The sequence below is a fragment of the Terrapene carolina genome, unplaced genomic scaffold (assembly GCF_002925995.2).
Source record: "Terrapene carolina triunguis isolate 2854851 unplaced genomic scaffold, T_m_triunguis-2.0 Scaffold231, whole genome shotgun sequence".
Classification (NCBI taxonomy): domain Eukaryota; kingdom Metazoa; phylum Chordata; order Testudines; family Emydidae; genus Terrapene; species Terrapene triunguis.
In genome coordinates this window covers 18,501,710-18,520,961 of record NW_020664582.1, presented here as the reverse complement: position 1 = coordinate 18,520,961, position 19,252 = coordinate 18,501,710, and the positions used below count along the sequence as shown (strand labels likewise).

The window sequence follows — 19,252 nt, the reverse complement described above, 5'->3', positions numbered from 1 at the left end:
CATCCCAGAATCATGTTTGCTTTTTTTGCAACAGCATCACACTGTTGACTCATATTTAGCTTGTGGTCCACTATAACCCCTAGATCCCTTTCTGCCGTACTCCTTCCTAGACAGTCTCTTCCCATTCTGTATGTGTGAAACTGATTGTTCCTTCCTAAGTGGAGCCTTGCACACTTATCCCCTATAGCCATGCACTCTGCCTTACACACCCACCCACACTTGTACATTCTGCCTTGCACACCCAGCCTTGTGTATGCCTGCCCCACACCCCCTGCACTTCCTTTTGCAGCCTCGCACTCTCTGTCTTGCACACCCACCCCACACATCCTTGCACACATGCCCAGCCACCAGCCTTGCACACTCAGCTTTGCACAGCCTCTCACCCCACCCATCAGCTAGTCTTGCACATCCACTCCTCCACACACCCACCCTTGTACACCAAGCCTTACATCTCCACCAGCCTGCCTTGCAAACCCACACACACATATCCTTGCATACCCAACACCGCTGCCTATCCTTACATACCCAGTCCCACCAGCCAACCTTGTACACACAGCCTCCCAGCCTTGCACACCCATCAGTCAGCATTGCACCTCTGCCAGCCACCCTTCTACACCCACAAATCTTGCACACCCATCCACACCGACCAGTCTTACAGACACACACACCGGCCAGCATTACAGACACACACACACACACAAGACACCAGCCAGCCTTACATGCTCATGCACACAGAGGCACCAACTAGCCTTAGGCATCACACACTCACACTAGCCTGCCTCTCACACACAGGCCATCCTTACTCACTCACACCAGCCTTACACACACACACTGGTCTTGCAAACTCACTTTCCAGCTATCCTTACACGCACTCTCAGACAGTGGAAAGCTACACACGCAATATAGCATCACACAGCCCCATACTGGACAGCATGACACACAGGGACGTGGACATTCACACTGGCTCTCATAACTTGCTGCCGGTACAAACACATACATGAGCATGCGCACACAAACGGAAGGTGAGAAGGGGGCCAGGCAGATCGTCTTTGGGATTCGGGGCCTGCCACGGAGCCCACGAGATCAGGGTACACTCTCCAGCTGTCCCACAGCCTTGACATGGGGCAACTCACTTCATTTCTCTGGCTTTCGGTACCCAGTTCTGAGGATAACAGCATTTCCCTGCCTCTTGGGGGCTCATGAAAATAATTCCCCTAATGTGCTCAGATACGACAGGGATGGGCCGCCCAGAAACCCTGGCGCAGACGACAGGTAAGGTAACAAATACAATTTGTGTTTATTTTTTATGTCCTGTCATAAAGAGCTGCTGTGGTCTTCCCCAGAGGTGGCTGCAGTGCAGGGCTGGGGCCACTGAGCTCTGTGTAAAGCACACCCAGGTCCATCTGGCTAGAATTGCACAGCATAGTAAAACCAGTCTGATCTTAGAACAAATGAAACCTGCCGAGGCTCCTGTGATGGATACGGAGCATCTCTGTAGTGATGTACAGACACTGGATGTTGGGATAGTCACGGTGTGAATATATTGGGTTGGGCTCCTAGAGGGCTGTAAGGAAGAGCCAGCAGGAAGTGAAAGACTAGCTCAAGATAAGGCAGCCACCTCTCAGCAAACACCTGAGAGTTGTTAAGGGACAATGGTAGAGCCACTGGCTCTGAGGACTCTGACTCCATCTCCTGCTGAGCCTGGGTATCTACAGAAGGGACACAGGAACTCAGACGAGCGAGCAAGAGGACTAGAGCAGCTCAAAAAGGACAACTCGCGAGAGTGGGGGAGTTGTTTGGGGGAGGCCGGCTGAGACACAAGCACCCGCTGGGGGTGTCTGAAGACACCCCTGCCTGGGTTACCATCGGAGGTGGGAAGCCTTTAGGTAAGACCAACATGGTGTAGACAGCGACAAAGAGTCCTGTGGCACTTTATAGACTAACAGACGTATTGGAGCATGAGCTTTCGTGGGTGAATATGTCTGACGAAGTGGGTATTCACCCACGAAAGCTTATGCTCCAATACGTCTGTTAGTCTATAAGGTGCCACTGGACTCTTTGTCGCTTTTTCCAGATCCAGACTAACACGGCTACCCCTCTGATGGTGTAGACATTTTTTTTTTTATCAAATCCTTTTATGATCTGTTCCTTTGGTTGAAATAAGCAGCCCTTTGGCTATGAAGGCTCTTGTGTCGCAGTCAGGGTGGATTTGATTTATATCATGATTTAAATCACTAGTCAGGAAGACTCCATTTAATCATGGATTTCTACATAAAAGTGCATTCTTGTTGGTTGTTATAATCTGAATACATATTCTTCACAACTCAGATAGATGTAGGTTTCATTTTTTGAAGGTACACACTATACATTTTTAAAGTGATTTATTTTTAAAACTTTTCAGATTAGTTTTACAGCTATATCAGAAAATGAATGATTGTGTGGTTATTTCATTTATCGAAGGTAATTGAAGCAGATATTTATGAAGTCATTGGAGGTGAACTATCTCCAATTCAACAGGTTAATTATTAATATTTGGAGGATTTTCTTGCCATGCTGTATTAGGAGGAGAACATCACCAGACAGACATTTAAACTGTTTTATTTAACTAAAACAACAATGTTATGTATTCTGGATTTTTATCTTCAACAGCAAACATATAATATTTTAACAAAACAAGCATATGAATTTTTGAATTGAGTTAAATGTTCAAGTTTTTTAAAATCAGGCTTGTTTTTAACTAAAATAGTTAAATGAAATGTTTAAAAACAAAAATTAAATCGACTATGTCAGCCAGGTCAACATGAGAAACTTAAAATATTGGCTTCTGTAGCTAACTCAGTCATAGAATCATAGAATATCAGGGTTGGAAGGGACCTCAGGAGATCATCTAGTCCAACCCCCTGCTCAAAGCAGGACCAACACCAACTAAATCATCCCAGCCAGTCTTCACCTTAATTTTCCTGTTTGTTCATAATCTGGAAAAGAAAAACAAGCTTTCCTGCTTTTTCAGGTCCCAAACGATTTCTCAATTTGGAATGAATTAGTCCAAAGGAAGAAAATATTCTTTCTATGCCGGCAGAAGAAGCTACTGCTGTTAAAAGTGAGATTATCACTTCAACAGTCTCTGAATCCAAGTACTTAAGTGACTTCCGCCAGTTCGCTGGTGTGACTTTCTTTAAAACATCATCATCAATCATATATTTCTTGAATGGTTCTTATTCCCAAACTGGGTCTCTCTTACGGCCTGCTGCCGTTATGGGTTTTCCCTTCTAGTGAGAGAATGGTATGGTAGATCTCAAATCAATGAAGGCTACACTCAGAAAGACCTCAAGACTTCTGGAATGTGCTGCTCAAACAGTTTCACTTTTGTTTCTGCTGCCTGTCCCTCCCTTCTCACATTTATCTCCAGACTTCTTCTCCTTGTCCAGATCTATTCAGCCCCCAACAATCTTCTATTTATTGGACTTTTAGAAACTTTGCACTTTTAGAGAGAGGTAAGGGGTTGACTCTGTGTACACAAATCTGCAGAGGGACAATAGGGTTGAGGTCTGTTATTTCTCACCTCTATATATTATTTATTTCAAAACATTTTTGCTGTTAACAAGCATGTTCTCTCTGGAGACACAAATCCACAGTTTGAGAACTGCAAAACTTAGCATCTCTGATGGTATCTTCTAGACTGAGCACTGAGTCCCATTGGGTAGATAGAAAGATTAACCTAAATAATCTATACAGAAGCCCCTGGAACCCCATAAAATTGGGTCCCTAATCCATAAACTATTGGAACTCTTTTACAAAACTTTTCTTAAACATTACATGACTATATTGTCTCATATTATAGAATTAGAATTTATAATCCCTATTCCATGACCAGATATCTTTGAGCTATAATGTATCTTTAGATAGGTTTTTTTCCTCTAAAAGCATTTTCTAAAAAAAATCCGATTTAAATAAAAAAAAATCCGATTTAATTTTTTTTTTTAAATCATTGATTTTTATCCACCCTGGTCGTGGTACTCCACTGGGCACAGACTCCTGAAGGGAAGAACCAGAACTCAGCCGGGCCTCCAGGTAAGCATGGTGGATGCCCAGGTTACTGTCGCCCAGCACCTAGTCTGGGAGTGGGAGAATTGTGGAATCCGACCCCAGGATAGGTAAAGACACGTGGCCTGATACTTGGGGGGTGCACCAGAGAGGGGACAGTGCAACTGGGACATCTCCCATGTAGGTGAAGCAGCTTATCCGGGGCTGATGCAGCACTGCCATGGTCAGAAATACCCTTGAGAAGTGGGGCAACGCAAACTGGAAATAACTGCAGAAACCTAAGGGCCAGGGCTGGGATTTCCAAAGGAGCGTAAGGGAGGTAGAGGCCCAGGTCCCACTGCCTTCCGTGGGGTTTAAAATCCCTGCTGCCCGAAGCAGCACAGACCTCTGCTCCTGACAGCGGTCTCCAGTCAAAGTAGCTGGAGAACTCCGGGAACTGAATTTAGGGGCAGAGTTTTAAATGGGACTTTGTGCTTTATCAGTGAGTGATCAAGACTGTTAACTGCACGCCTCTGAGACAGGAGCATCTAGCTAAAGGCAGCCCGAGGGATTTGGCCACCTAACCTGTGGTTAAAGCAGGCATTTAAATGGCCCTTGTGGTGTGTGTAACAATTAGTTCTGTAGCGTAGCTGTTACCCAAGTCTGTTGTCCGCGTGTATTTCTATTGTGTGTTTGCAATGGCCATTGCCAATGTAACCACAGGCTAATAAATCCACAGATCATGGTATGTTCTAAAGCCAGGGTGTTCTAGCCCCGTTTCCAGGCTTGCATTTGACGTCGAGCTTTTCTTTGGGGAAGCGTCGCTGGGATCGTTTCTGAAGGAGACTGTGGTTTGAAGAGAGGTCTCTCCTGAGGCAGCGTCAAGGAGGCCTGCAAGATGGAGCCCATCAGCGGGAGGAGAAGGGGCTCTGGTCTGCAGTTCTAGCCTCCTGTCTCGTAAGCTCAGAGCAGGTGGAGTAGGTTGACAAGAGAATACAAAAGCCACAAGAGCAGCCCAGTAATGCAACTTGGCCAGGGTCCAAAGGAACAGCCAGGCCAATCCCACTACGGTCAGATAAAGCAGTCTGGCCTGGCGGAGCAGGGGTAAGTCTCCCTCTGGAAAAGGTGAGACATCAAACCCAAAGAGGTAATGCTGCCCCCCCACACACACAATTCTCGCTGCATGCAGGACTACACAGCCACATGGGCAATATACGTGACCAAGGCCCAATCTGAAAGATGAGCTGAGCCTTGAACTGTCGTCCTGGTGAGTTTTCGCATCACCTATTCCCGATTCTTGGATGCTGCTTTGCCCTCAGGCCAGTCATTCGGTCCTTGACCGAGGTCGCACTTCCCCGGCAATTGCTCACTGGCCTCCAGACTTTGCAGAAGCTCAAGGACACGGACTCCCTCCCTCCAGCTCCACCCTCTTGTCTGTGGCGATCTGGTGGAGCACGGACGGGGTGGAGATCGAGGCCATCTGAAAGGTGCAGAACCACAGGGGGGTGCAACCATGAAACTGCCACAGCTGACGCTGCAGGTAAATTGGGACCATCGGCGCCATCACCAGCAACTCCCACCAAGTTGACCAGTAGGCTTCAGAAAATGAGAAGTGTCATCAGCCATTTCTTCCCACTGGCAGGGGCATGGTGCTGGGCTGCTGTAAACAGCTGACCCAGAGCTGACCGGTGCCCGTGTGGGAGCCGGTGGGGAACAAGTGAAGCGAATACAGAGCAAGATGCGGAAAACCAACATGTTCACAGAGCCGGTTAGCAACTCATTCATATCCCTGGTGCTCCCCCCGTCCCTGAGGTGCCCGTGAGCGGATGCTGTAGATCACAGGACCTTGAAGGTTCTGCCGGGATCCATCTAGCAGGAGGTGAAATGGACTCTGTGACGGTAGCATTATCACATGTTCCAATGGCAATGGCAGTTAATCCGTTGTTACGCACATTTCACAATCGCTGCGGCCCCTGGACATTTGGACCCAGATCCCGTGCTGATGAGCTAATTACAAATATTCAGACCGTTAAGATCTGTTTGTCTGTCCTTTCCTTGCTCTTCACCCAGTTCTTATACAGCCCTGTGAAGTGACCCGGGTCTCCGATTCTGCCCAGTTCCGTCCAGGAAGAAATAATTTACCACCAACCTGGTTGGGGCCAAAGCAAAGAAACACACTTTGCTTAGCGCATCTAGATGTGAAGAATCAATACACTTTGATTGGACAAAGCCCAAGGCAGGAACGCTGGGAAACTGATTGTGGAACGACATGCAGCTGCCAGGAGGGAGTTTAGGTGGAGAGAGGTGGATTGCTGCAGTTCAGATGCTCAGAAAGAATCACGCGGGGTACCATTGATTTAGAGACAAAGGCTGCAGCGCTAATTCAGGCAAAATCCCTGTTGTACTCAAGCAGTTATGACGGCAATTGGGTCCTGGCTGAGCCTTCACGTGAACAGACAATTCAGTCCCTGACGCCCGTCCCCGTAATGTCTGTGCATGTCCCTTTATGCCATGCAGTTAATTCCGACTCCTTGAGCAGGACCAGTAGGGATGTAATGGACTCTAGCTTCAGATGCAGCCTGTGCTCAATGAGGAGTTGAAAGCTGACATGGATTTTATTCTGCATTGTATCTGCTGCCAAGCACCCTAAAGCAGCGTTGGGTGGCTCATGCATGAAAAAACACCCATTCGGTATTCCAGGACTGGCTGAAGCAGCACAGTGCGGTGAAAGGGTAACCCTTCAAAGCCAGGCTGAGACAGACATCGAGGGACCCCCTTTCAGAGCAGGGGTGGGGCTGGCAGTGCCCTGCTGAGAAGGGTCTCTTCTCTGGAGTGGAGTGTGAAATAAAGCTGAAAGGTGCAGCTTACCTTAGGCCCCTTTGTATTGCTCTGCTGGCCTGCTTGGGGAACAGGCCGAGCACGTCATTAAATGGCCTCAAACTTTCATTGTCAGTGGTTTGCAGAGGACAAAAAGGGCCAGTTTTTGCAGACACGAATGTACAATGGGGATCAGCCCTTCTGTTCAGCTAGGCAGCCGCCAGAATCCCCCAGAACAGCAAACTCCCCGGCCTAGTGCCGGCAGCGCAGAACGCTCTGTGACGGGAGGAGGGGCACTGGCAGACTGACAACGTGCAGCACTGGGGTGACCCCATATTAGGGGCTTTGTTTTACATACGCAACTAGACCCCCTCCACACCCCCAAAAAAAGTGTCCCGATTTCTCATACTTACTCTCTGGTCACCCTAGAGAGCACCAGTGACTGGCAGCTCTCTCCTGGCACCAGTGAAGTGGGAAGGTGCCACACAAACCCGAAGGAGGCACCACCCCAGCTGTGCTAAATGGACATCACGCATGGGCATGAGTGGCGCAATGCCCAGTTACGCGGCTTAGACTCCAGCCTTCTGTGCATGAACGTGGCCTGGGCAGGCCTGAGCGATCAAAAGGCCTTGACCAGCCAAACCTGGCCTTAGAGTAGGGTGACCAGACAGCAAGTGTGAAAAATCGAGATGGGGGTGGGGGGTAATAGGAGCCTATATAAGAAAAAGACCCAAAAATCGGGACTGTCCCTATCAAATCGGGACATCTGGTCACCCTACCTTAGAGAAGAACAGGGAGCGTTACTGAGAGAACTGCTAGGCCCAGGCCTACTTGTACCTGGGCATCTGCAAACTCACCCACTAACCCTTCGCATGCTGTACTGCACCGTTCATCGAAGGATCTCAAAGCTCATTGACCTAGATGGACCCAGGCGTGAGGAGCCAGCGCCAGTCCTGACATCAAAGGAGTAACAACGGTGGGAATGTGGTGCTATCCCACCTGCTCTTCAGGCGGCTGTGAAAGGAATAACCTCTGCCTAACGAACACCCCAGGCCTGACCCAGACCCAGGGCCTGGTTGAGAAACTGGAAGCCAACTCAAGGAGGCAGGAGCCCCCGCAGAGAAGACTGGGATTGCTTTGGGGTTATTGTCTTTCAGGTTTTGGATGAAACAGTAATTCCACTCATAGACTTTAAGGTCAGAAGGGACCATTATGATTGTCTAGTCTGACCTCCTGCACAACGCAGACCACATAATCTCACCCACCCACTCCTGTATCAAACCGCTAACCTATATCTGAGCTATTGAAGTCCTCAAATCGTGGTTTAAAGACTTCAAGGTGCAGAGAATCCTCCAGCAAGTGACCCGGGCCCCACACTGTGGAGAAAGGCGAAAAAAAACCAGGGTCTCTGCCAATCTGCCCTGGAGGAAAATTCCTTCCCGTCCCCAAATATGGCGATCAGCTAAACCCTGAGCATGTGGGCAAGACTCACCAGCCAGACACCCAGGAAACTCCCCTGCGCATGTGTCTGTCTGTGACCGGCAAGGGCCCAGCTCTCAGAGAGTGGCATTACCAGCCAGGTGTGGGAATGAAAAATACAAACCAGCCATCATCTTCCCGCTGGGGCCCCTGCCACACCAGCGCCTAGAGCACTCCTCCGGGCTCCTGTCACCTCCTGTTCCATTGCATGTGCTCTAACCAGCCCAGAAGCTGAGGCTGCTCCAGCCGCTTCCCCCATGAGCTTGCCCAACTTAGCTCTGTTGCGGTCAGAGTACGCAGCGCTGAATGGGAGGCATAGCCCTCGGTCTTGCATTTCTGCAGCACGCACCCACCACTGCAGAATTAAAGTGCCCTCGGGGGCAGTTACCCCAAACGCCAGGAAGTTGCTGCTCTCGAGTGGCTTCATGCCTTGCGTTGTGCACCCCTGAATTTGCAGTAGCATAATGAGGCACTGGTGCATGCCCATCCAGCGTATGGGCTCAGAAGGGACATGCTTGCCCTTGGAATACTCTCTGTCCAGCCGAGGTCTTGTTAAAAATCCACCCACCGGAACACAGCTGCAGAGAGCAACAGGCCCCTGTTTCAGTGCTGGCCGCCTCTGAATGCTGGGGAGAGTGGAGGGACCAAGGAAGGTAATTTCTGTGCAATATATTAACCAAGGGCCCCAGTGCTGCTGAGACCAGGGCCATGGGCTCCGCCAGGCTGCTCCCAGCAGTGAACTGCAGCCCCAGGAGAGAGGCAGGTTCCAACTGTACAGTCCCAGCGTTTACCCCCTGGGACTCGCACCTAGCTCTCAGGGTGCAGCGTTCCCTCCGCAGGTCACTGCCCCTCCGCCTGGGAAAGGGAGAGGCAGATTTACAGCCATGCAGCAAGTGCCCAGGCAATAGATTGTTCCACTGCACCGCGGCGGCCCAGCAGGGAGTTAACGGGCATAACCAGAGAGCCGGCAGCACACCCTGGGCCGCTCCACCAGATGGACTGTGGCCAACCGGCCCCGCATTGAATAGGCAGATTAGACACAGGCCTTGCAGTGGGGGAGGGGACTGTGACACAGCTGCCTGCCTTTGTCAGCATTGCATTTTGTGCTTTCCTTTTGTCTCGGCACGTGGGGCTGAGAAGTCCAGGAGCCACCTGTCCAGCTGGAGGAGCAGGGCTGGGGCTGGCCAGGAGAGCAGAGTGCCTGGGTACTTTGCAGGGAAGGCACAGCAGCTGGCTATGCTGCTGCAGGTTTTCCCCTTGCCTGAATGGGAAGGGCACGTGCCTTGGGGCTGCACTCAGATTTCTCCGTCCAGCCCTGCATGCCAACTGACGGGTAACCCAAGCTTGCTCCGAGTCTCCGGTAAGCCTAGCAATGGGTCACAGATCGCACCGGGGAGGCGCCGTTTGGCTGAATCAGGCCTGGTCTACACTAGGACTTTAATTCGGATTTAGCTGCCTTAATCCGAATTAACCCTTCACCCGTCCACACTACAGAGCCAGTTAATTCGAATTAAAGGGCCCTTTAAATCGATTTCTGTACTCCACCTCGACGAACGGAGTAGAGCCTAAATCGATTTTGTTAATTCGAATTAGGATTAGTGTGGACGCACACCACCGAATTACTGTGTTTAAGTTAATGGGGTAGTGTGGCCGCACACCACCGAATTAATGTGGTTTAAAACCGAATTAAGGTGCTTAGTGTGGCCGCGCACAATCGAATTTATACAACCTGTTTCCCAAATTCGAATTATCTAAATTCGGATTAATCCTGTAGTGTAGACATACCCTCAGTGGCAGTCTCCCAGCTGAGCAGTAGCTGTGGCCTTTGGGTAAGGAATGGGGGTGGCTGTGCACTGTTGTGGCTCCTGCGTTTTGCCCCAGAGGGGGCTGCGTTTTAGCTCTCTGCGCTGGCTTCCCATAGCATACCGCGTCTCGGGCCTGGTCTTCGAGGCGCTCAGCAGCCTGGGCTCAGCGTATCTAGAGGCGTCTATGGCTCCAGGCTGGGGACAGAGCTCCATAACTCCACCCCTCGGGCCCGTGGAACTTTCTACCACCGGGGCAGAGCCCAGCTGAGCAGCAAACAGAGCATCCCACGGGGCCGGTCCCAGACCCCCAGGAACTCAGGGCCACCCCAAACCTCCCCAGGGGCCCTGCTCCCACCGTCCTTCTCTGACCCAAACCCGGAGCAGCGTGGCTGTTAAAAAAACACCTTCCAAAACAAACCACTCTGCTGTACGCACAATCCCCCGCCGGGGAGAGGACGAGAGCAAACCAGACGTGACAGATGCTAGCTGCATTGCTTAGTGCACTGCTGGACAGTGTTCAGATACTGTAGTGGTCGGGGGGTATGCAGGGCCAACGAGAGGGGGGGAAGCTGGTACAAAATTACTGGGGCCCGGCGTTCCGGAAGGGGACCCTGGGCCCGGCTTCCCCCCCTCCTCATCGGCCCTGTTTAGCCGGTCCGCCCTTGTTGGGGGGCCCGAAAAATTTTTTTCACCGGGGCCCAAACCCGCTCTCGGCGGCCCTAGGGGTATGAGAACCTGTAGAGACTAGAACAGGAGGGAATTCATTCTGTGATGCTAAAGGGTTTCTCCTTTTGGGGATCCCGAGGATCTAGAAAAGCCAGTTGCCCTGGGCTCCAGCTGGATCTGACAGCACAATCCTTATGTGAGTACCTTGCAGCCTTCGGCAAACCCCAGCCCGTCTGAGGTGTTCTCCTCAGCTCCAGCCAAAGAACCTAGCTCCAGCCCTGGGGAACCTGCCTTTGCAAGGGGCTGGCTCCTCTCAGGCTGGGATATTGCATCAAGCTGGGTGACCAGACAGCAAGTGTGAAAAATTGGGACAGGGGATGGGGGGTAATAGGAGCCTATATAAGAAAAAGACCCAAAAATCGGGACTGTCCCTATAAAATTGGGACATCTAGTCACCCTAAGGGGAGCTGAGCTTTTTAGGAGAAAGTCCCCCAGACTCATGCGCTAGCAGAGCCTCTTGCAGGAGCAGGGTCTAGAGAGACGTCTTACAGGCCCTTTGGGGAGCCCTTGCAGACAGCGCCGTTCCCAAGGCGCCTCTCTGAAGTGGGGAGCGCTGTGGGGTGGGTGGGACACCCCTTAGGCCCTGTTCTTCCAGACCGACCCAAGGTGAACTCAAATGGCCAGAAATTCAACCAAATGCTCAGCCAATGTACACAGTGACAGGGCAAGCGGACAGCAGACGGGGTGGTTGCTTCTGGGGCTGTGCTGGCTAGGGAAGAGCATGGCAGGGCGGGCAGGGAATTCACACGCTCAGCCTCTGGGCTGTGGGGTTCCAGGGACAGGCGTGTGCCCTGTACCTGCTACCTGGGCACATGTCTCCTGCAGGGGGCGTGGCGGAGGCAGTGACGTGAAGCCATAGAGGGAGCTGATGTCAGAGGCAGGGATAGAACTCAGGGCTGGCCTAGGCACAGCTGTATTGGATTGGAGACCTGTAAATGGTACAGCCCCTAGCGTGGAGCCGGTTATCCTGGGCTACAGGGTCTGAGACTGGGGTAGCTGATTCCTGCCCGTGTCCATCGTCAGCGTTATGGTGCGTGGAAGCTGTCCAGCCCAGCCCGCAGGGCACAGCTCCCAGCACTGCACACGACCACCACTGGCCGGGTTTGCTTTTGCCTTTCCTGTCTGTTCATTACTGTTTGTATTGTGCTGGTGCAGATCAGGCCCCGTTGCGCTAGGCACTGGACCAGCACAGAGCACAAGGACAGCCCCTTCCCCAAGCGTAAGGCAAGGGGCAGCTGGTGGAGGCCGATGGACAGGGGGCATGAGGGCACAGGAAGATCACAGGGAGATGCTGTAGGTCTGCTCCCCGTTAACAGCCTCTGCCTTTGGCTACAAAGACTAACTAAACCAGCAGCCGTAGGAGCACAACAGCAGCTTTACGGAGAGCATTTCATTTTCCTTCGTCCCCCCACACAGGGGTGCAGACGGGCCCCCGTCGATCAGCCCAGCCTGGGTCCCTCTGCAGCTCCCTGCTCGAGGCTGAAGAACCAGCATCCCCCCTCCCACCCCCGTCCCAAAGGAGACGATCAGGGAAAGTTTCCGCTTCCCCACCCCCCACCCCATGCTCTCGTTGTGTCTGGCTGGCGGGCGCCTGGGTGGCTTTTGGAGGGGACAGAGCTCTGCAGCTAGCAGCGCCACAGGCCACCTGGGCGCACGTGTCCGCTGCCGGGCCTGGGCACCGACGGACCAGCTCACTTCTTGTGATTCGCTCTCCCTCCAGTGGCCAGAAGCAGTACGGCAACACCAGGGGGCCCGATTCTGCACTCTCTGTATCCCCATTCCCGTGTTGCTGTCAGAAAAGGGAGCAAGCAGCGCTTACACCACGTGCTGCTGACTAGGTGTATCACAGAGGACTTCTCCAAGTCTGCTGGCACATACAGGCCACCTGAAGTTGCAGCTTAATGAGCCACATCCTGTGTCTGTTATTAAGGGAAGCTGCGTTGCTGGTTGAAATACGGGACAGAGGTGGTAGGAAAGGGACAGAGTCTGCCACTGTTACTCACACTGAGTAGTGCTTTACTCCCCCAGGGTACTTACCATGAGTAGGGACGGCAGAGTCTGGCCTGAGATGACTTCAGTGCACACTGTCCGTATCTCAAATAGAGGAGAAGGTCTCTGGAGCAAGTGTATATCCATAGATCCGCTGGGCCTTCCGTGCTCTGAAAAGCATCTGGGCAGCGATCTCATACAAATATCTAAGGCAGCAAGGAGGAGAGTGTTCAGACAGGATGCTGCAAACTGAAACTGGTTCAAAAATGGGTTTATTACTACAAGAAGGACTCAGGGTCTGGGAACTTGCTTTGGAGTGAGAGACTAAAGATGTTCAATCGATTGATCTCATCCAAGAGAAGGCTGAGAAGTAACTTGATCATGGTCTATAAGGACCGATCTGGGGAAGAGATTTTTGATCATAGGCAGCTCTTTATACTAGCAGCAAAAAGCAGGACAAGGTCTAATGGTTGGAAGCTGAAATTCAGACTGGAACTAACTAGAGCTAAGGCACAGTTTTCTAGCAGGGAGGGGAATTAACCGTTAACAACTCGCTGAGGGTTCTGGGGGGTTCTCTGTCACATGACAGCTTTAAATCCAGCCCCGAGGGATTGCGGAAGGAAATGGATCTGGGCTCACTGCAAGAATCCCTGGGGGAGGCTCTTCTGGCCTTAAAACTCAATGCGAGGGTGTGATTGTCTGTCGGGCGTAGCATGTTCCTTGTTCTTGTTGAAGACCAGGCAGCTCTGGGGTGGGGCATCAGCACAGATTCCTCTCCCTCCTCACCTACTAGGGGCAGACTTTCTCCAGGTTAGTAATACGCAGTTTGTAAAAACTGTTCTGAGTGCTCAATTGTGCCGTCAGGCAAAGCCCTGAGCCAGGGGAGTGCAGGAGCTGCACTGCCCCAGGAGTGTGCCTCAGACAAGCCCCCTCCAGGCGCACTCCAGGAGAGGGGACCACGCCCCAAGCAAGCTCAGCTGGGCCAGCTGGTGTTTTAGGGGTCAGAGACCAGCCTCCTCCTACTCCCCACTTCCCTGTTCCAGGGTAAGCGGGAAAGGTGCCCAGTTCCCACTTGCCCCAGTGCATTGTGTAGCCCACATGTGGGCATGATGAGGGGCTTAGGCCCCTGCGTGGGCTTGTGGCCCAAATCACCATCGAGCCCTAGTCCTGCGACTGTAGGAGCAATAACCCACTTTGAGGCTGGCTTCTTCCTACAAGCCTTCATTGATTCTCCCATGCTGGTGTGCTCCTCTGCCCCGCCTGGTTCCCATCCCTGGTGGAGGGTATGCAGCCCTCGGCCCTTAGGGCAGGAGCTGGGCAATCACACTGCAGCTTGGCGTTCTCCTCCCCAGCGGTACAGAGACCTGCTGTGCCCTACCTGGGACTTCAGGCTGCCCTGTTTCCCCTCCACACGCCCGGGGGGGGGGCACTGGGGGCAGACACCCCAGGGGGAAGCTTTCTTGTTGAAAAGACGGCTGTATGCTCCCCCCACCCCAGGAATGTTCCTGCGGGGTGAGGGCCCCTCCCTCAGCCCAGAGCCCCCTGGCAATGGTGGCTCCAGGTGAAGGGCGTGTGGAGGGGAAACAGGGCAGCCTGAAGTCCCAGGTAGGGCACAGCAGGTCTCTGTACCGCTGGGAGAGCCAGGGCCCCTGTGTGCCCCCTTGGCCGGGGCTGGGGCGGGAGCCCAGCCTCCAGAGCCCTGCTAGGACAATAGCCAGGCCCAGGTGGAGCTGACGGGGCGCTTTGTTTGTCCCCTCTCACTGCTTAGTGCCAAACAAAAGGGTCAGTCAGACGTCATAGCGGCCGCATTGTGCCGCGGGGAGCAATGCGCTGAGCCGGCAGCCTGCGAATGACCTCACTTGTTTGGAGAGCGCTGCAGGGCAGGCAGCCACCTCTGTGCAGTCAATGCGAAGGCAGAAGGCCCCAGGCCCCGGCAGCCTCACAGCAAACACAGGCCTGGCCTGGCATGCCCTGGCCCAGGGCCTGGCGACAAGGAGCCCTGCCCATCCACCCACAGGACTCATGGCCTGCAGGGGTCAGCAGTGGGTGGGCCTGGGTTGAAACCTGCTCACACCAGGCCACTTGGGATAACCCCAGGGCAGGGATGGGACAGAGAGAGATCCGGTAACTATGGTTACCAAAGAGCGCGGGGCAGGCAGGATCAGGGCCCCAGTCATGGGGTGTGAGGCCACCAGTGTAGGCTGGAGCTGGGCTGCTGGTGAGACGCTTTCTGCAGGTCTCTGATAGCTAGCAGGGGAGTATTTAACAGAGCAGGGCCCAGCACACAGACAGCCCCTGCCCAGAGAGCTCGTGGGCTGGGGCTCTGCCAAGACACAGCAGGTCTCCTGCAGCCCACAAACACCCCCCGAGCTGGTCTGCAAAGCACCAAGAGAAGGTCTCCTCTGGCACACGCTCAACCATCTGCCCAGCTTGTATTTTAGCTCAGCAGCTCCGGTTACCCTCCCCAGAGGGGAAGCAGAGCTCTGTGAAGCTCAGAAGCCTGTACCTTCCACACCAGAAGTTGGTCCAATAAAAGATATTCCCTCTCCCACCTTGTCTCCACCGGGACAAGGGTAGTTCTGGGAGCCTGCACCCACCCCGGTTAGCTGAAGGTCAGGTGCTGAGAAGAGCATGTGTGGCCCAGAGACCGGCTGCAGGTTCCTTTCCTCCCCCCTGAGCAGCTTGGCGTTCGCCTGCAGAGCTCCTGGGAGGCCCTCTGTGCTGCAGGATGTTACACACCCTGGAGAGACCCCTCCGCTCAGCACCAACTGCTGCGAGACGATGGCCCTGGAATGCCGGGCTGGGGAACTGCTGAGCAGGGCCTTGGCGCATGGCCTGACATTCACACTGCACCAGGCCTGCACTCGATGGTACGGACCTGGGGTGATGCACTTCGTTGTCTCTGTCAGTGTCCAGCGGCTGCCTCTGTCTCGGAGCCCTCAGCCAGAGCCCTTCCCAAGCTGGTCTCAGACAGCAAACCTCCAGGGAGCCCCGGCTCCCCCCTGGGAGGGAGGTTAATTAACACAGAAATCAAAACCCAGGTAACGTTCAGCTCTGACGCCTTCACTCGCTTTGGGGCTCCTAGAGAGGAAGGACAGCCCAGCGGTCAGGGTGCTGGCCTGGGAGACCAGTCTTCAGTTCCTGGTTCTGCTACTGATTACTGTGTGACCTTGGGCCAGTCACTTAGCCTCTCTGGGCTTCAGTTCCCCCATCGGAACCATGGGGATAATTCCCCTTATGGGATAATCTGGGGGGTAAATCCATTAAAGATGGTGAGGTTCTCAGATACTAGTACTCAGATGACGGGGGCCATCTGAGTACTAATATAGATTGAGAGGGGTCCTCCCTCAGGGTCACTCAGCCCACACCCTAAATCTTCTCTGCCCAGAGAGCTGCTCCCCTCCCTTTACATGCATGTGGGGTAACAAGCCCTCTGGCTTGGTCAGGCAGCGGGACTCACCCCTTTCCCAGCAGCTGCTAGCAGGGTGGGGTGCTTCAGGCTGGGTAGCATCCCCCCTTCACTCTTGGTCTCTTTTTCTTCTCTTGCTGGGGAAAAGCTCTGTCCCGTTCTGTGAGGCTCCTCTCTGACAACAGTCAAAACACTGGCCCGGAAAAGGAAATACCAAGAACCTTTCTGAGCAATCGTGGGGGGGTGTCCCGGCAGGGGAGGGGGGACGGGATAGAGACAGAACCCCAAGCTTGTCTCATGACAGAATGATGCTGCCAGGCTGGAAAGTACCAGAGCAACGAAGCTGTTGAGTCATTTGTGACCAAGATTAGCCGTGCAAACAGGCGACCGTGGCTCAGACTATGGGGCTGAGCTGCTGGAATCTCTGAGGCTCAGCAGAAAGGATCTCAGAGAAAGCATAGTGCTGACTGCTCTACAAACCCTGGCCTGGGGCCCCGGCCAGCCGGATGCTATATAACCAGAGGCGCTGGAGCAGGCAGATATTACATGGAGGAAGCAGCAGTGCAGGCTGAGCTAGGTGAGTCCTGGGGCTGAATTTTCAACTTTTCCTATCGCCTCATCCATTCTCTCTCCTTTCCCAAGAGCCAGGCAGACCCAGCCTCCTTCCTGCCTAGCGCCAGGAGCTGAAATCCAACTGCCCAGGAGTGAGCCCTTTGCAAAGACAGAGTCATACACCACAGCTCTCAACTTGGGCCTTTCAACCCGTGACCAAGTGTCTCAGGTCACACATAGGGTGTGACAGCCAGAGACACGGACAAGAGAGTTGGGGAGGTTTCAGGTTAACACCCCCGCCCAGGAGCCTGGGGATCGGCCGCCTCCTTTGCGCTCTGCCATTTTCAGTGGAAATGGTTTCTTCACCTCAGCTATCTGCTGAGGGGCCAAGTAAAGTCTCTAGAGGATGCATGGACGGAGCAGGGAATCCGTGCCTGGAGGATCCAGCAGAGCATAGCTGGGTATGCAGGTGATGTCTCTGTTATACCTGGGCGGCGCTGCCTGGAGACGAGCTGTCACTCGTAGCGTTTAATATCTATATCGTGGTAACGCTCACACGCCCCAACTGGGACCTCACTCTGCTAGGTGCTGTGTAAACACTTAGGAAGACGTGTTCCCTACCCCACAGATCTTTGCACACCCAGACATGGAATACACCCACTCACACCCACCCAGACATAGAATACACCCACACACGCCCACATACGCACCCACACAGACATGGAATACACCCACGCAGACATGGAATATACCCACTCACACCCACCCAGACATGGAATACACCCACTCACACCCACCCAGACATGGAATACACCCACACACGCCCACATACGCACCCACCCAGACATGGAATACACCCATCCAGACATGGAATATACCCACTCACACCCACCCAGACATGGAATATACCCACTCACACCCACATACGCACCCACCCAGACATGGAATACACACACACATACACACCCACCCAGACATGGAATATACCCACTCACATCCACATACACACCCACCCAGACATGGAATACACACCCCCAGACACATAGTACACCTCCCCACTTACACACCTGCTCATACACACACACACATTATAAGCTCTTCCTCCTACAGTCTTGGAAGGAAAAGAGAGAGAACGTGTTTGGGTTCTGTTTCTGCATCGGGGGCGGGGGCGGGGGGTTGCTCCAATCCTGCTGTGATAGGGGTATATGGAGGGGGGGAAGGTAGTAGACAGAACTTCCCAATGACAACGTTTGAAAACTAAATTGTGTGAGAAGGACCCACAGAAACAACAGCCAAGCCAGGAGTGCAGCTAGACTGAGGCGCTCATCAAGGTTTTCGTATTTGCCAGCATTTCTGCTGTCAATTAACAATGCTACCAAGCAGGGGGGTAACACCACGTCCCCTTGTGGTGGAGGTACCTTGTAGCCATCCCTGGTGGGTGTTGTTACCTGTACGGGGTGATGTGACTGATCTCATACACCACAACCCCCAAATCCCTGCCCTTAGGGGAGGATGCTCATTGCCAGCACATCTGGCTGGAAGATCTGAGTCTACTCCCAGGAATTAACCCTGATCAGGCTAGCAGGGGGCTCCTGGCCACAGCAGGTGTCTGGTCTCCGCTGAGAGATAGCCCTGTTTGTGTAACAGATAAAAGAACCTTGAATGAATCAGCAGATCAACCCGGGTCTCTGGTCTCCTCTGCATGAATCCCCCTCAGCTGCAGGCCCAGGGGCAGGTGGGGAAAGGAGGCTTGCAGGTGGAAGGTCTTCCTTGGAAACAAACCTCCTCTTCCCAGGGGCACCCCAGGTCCAGGGGACCATCTCTGGGCACCAGTAAGGAGAAAATCACCAGCTGTTTGTCCCTAAATGCCAGGCCAGGTTCACATAACCCAGGCCAGGCTTCCTACAGAGCAGGGGGCATGAACAACCAGAGCACTGCCTGGGTTAAAGCCAACCGGGGGCGGGGGGATCAGCTCCATATGGCATCGAGAGCCCACACAACCCCCCCAAGCCACCAGCTCAGAACCTGTTCTTGCAAGAACCTGTACCCTATCGCGCTGTGTGTGTGTGTGTATACCTGTACCCTATCGCGCTGGGGTGTGTGTACCTGTACCCTATCACGCTGGTGTGTGTGTGTGTGTGTGTGTGTGTGTGTGTGTGTATACCTGTACCCTATCGCACTGGGGTGTGTGTGTGTACCTGTACCCTATCACGCTGGGGTGTGTGTGTGTGTATACCTGTACCCTATCGCACTGGTGTGTGTGTATACCTGTACCCTATCACACTGGGGTGTGCCTGTGTGTGTGTGTGTGTATATATATACACACCTGTACCAGTCTCCAACCACAGTGGGGTGTGAGGGAGTATGTTTACTTCTACCCCATCACGCTGGTGTGTGTGTGTGTGGGGGGGGTGTCTGTGTGTAGACCTGTCCCAACCCATGGTGGGGTGTC

General features: G+C 53.2%; 1 protein-coding gene across 1 annotated transcript in view; it reads left to right on the top strand.

Moving 5' to 3' along the window:
* The first annotated feature begins 5,536 nt into the window (after positions 1–5,536).
* CRYBA1 (crystallin beta A1) overlaps positions 5,537–19,252 on the top strand; it is a 16,606-nt gene continuing 2,890 nt past the window's right edge. The window contains exon 1 of the mRNA XM_026656607.1: positions 5,537–5,563. Coding sequence (XP_026512392.1) covers positions 5,537–5,563 — 27 coding nt within the window. The remainder of the gene's footprint in view (positions 5,564–19,252) is intronic.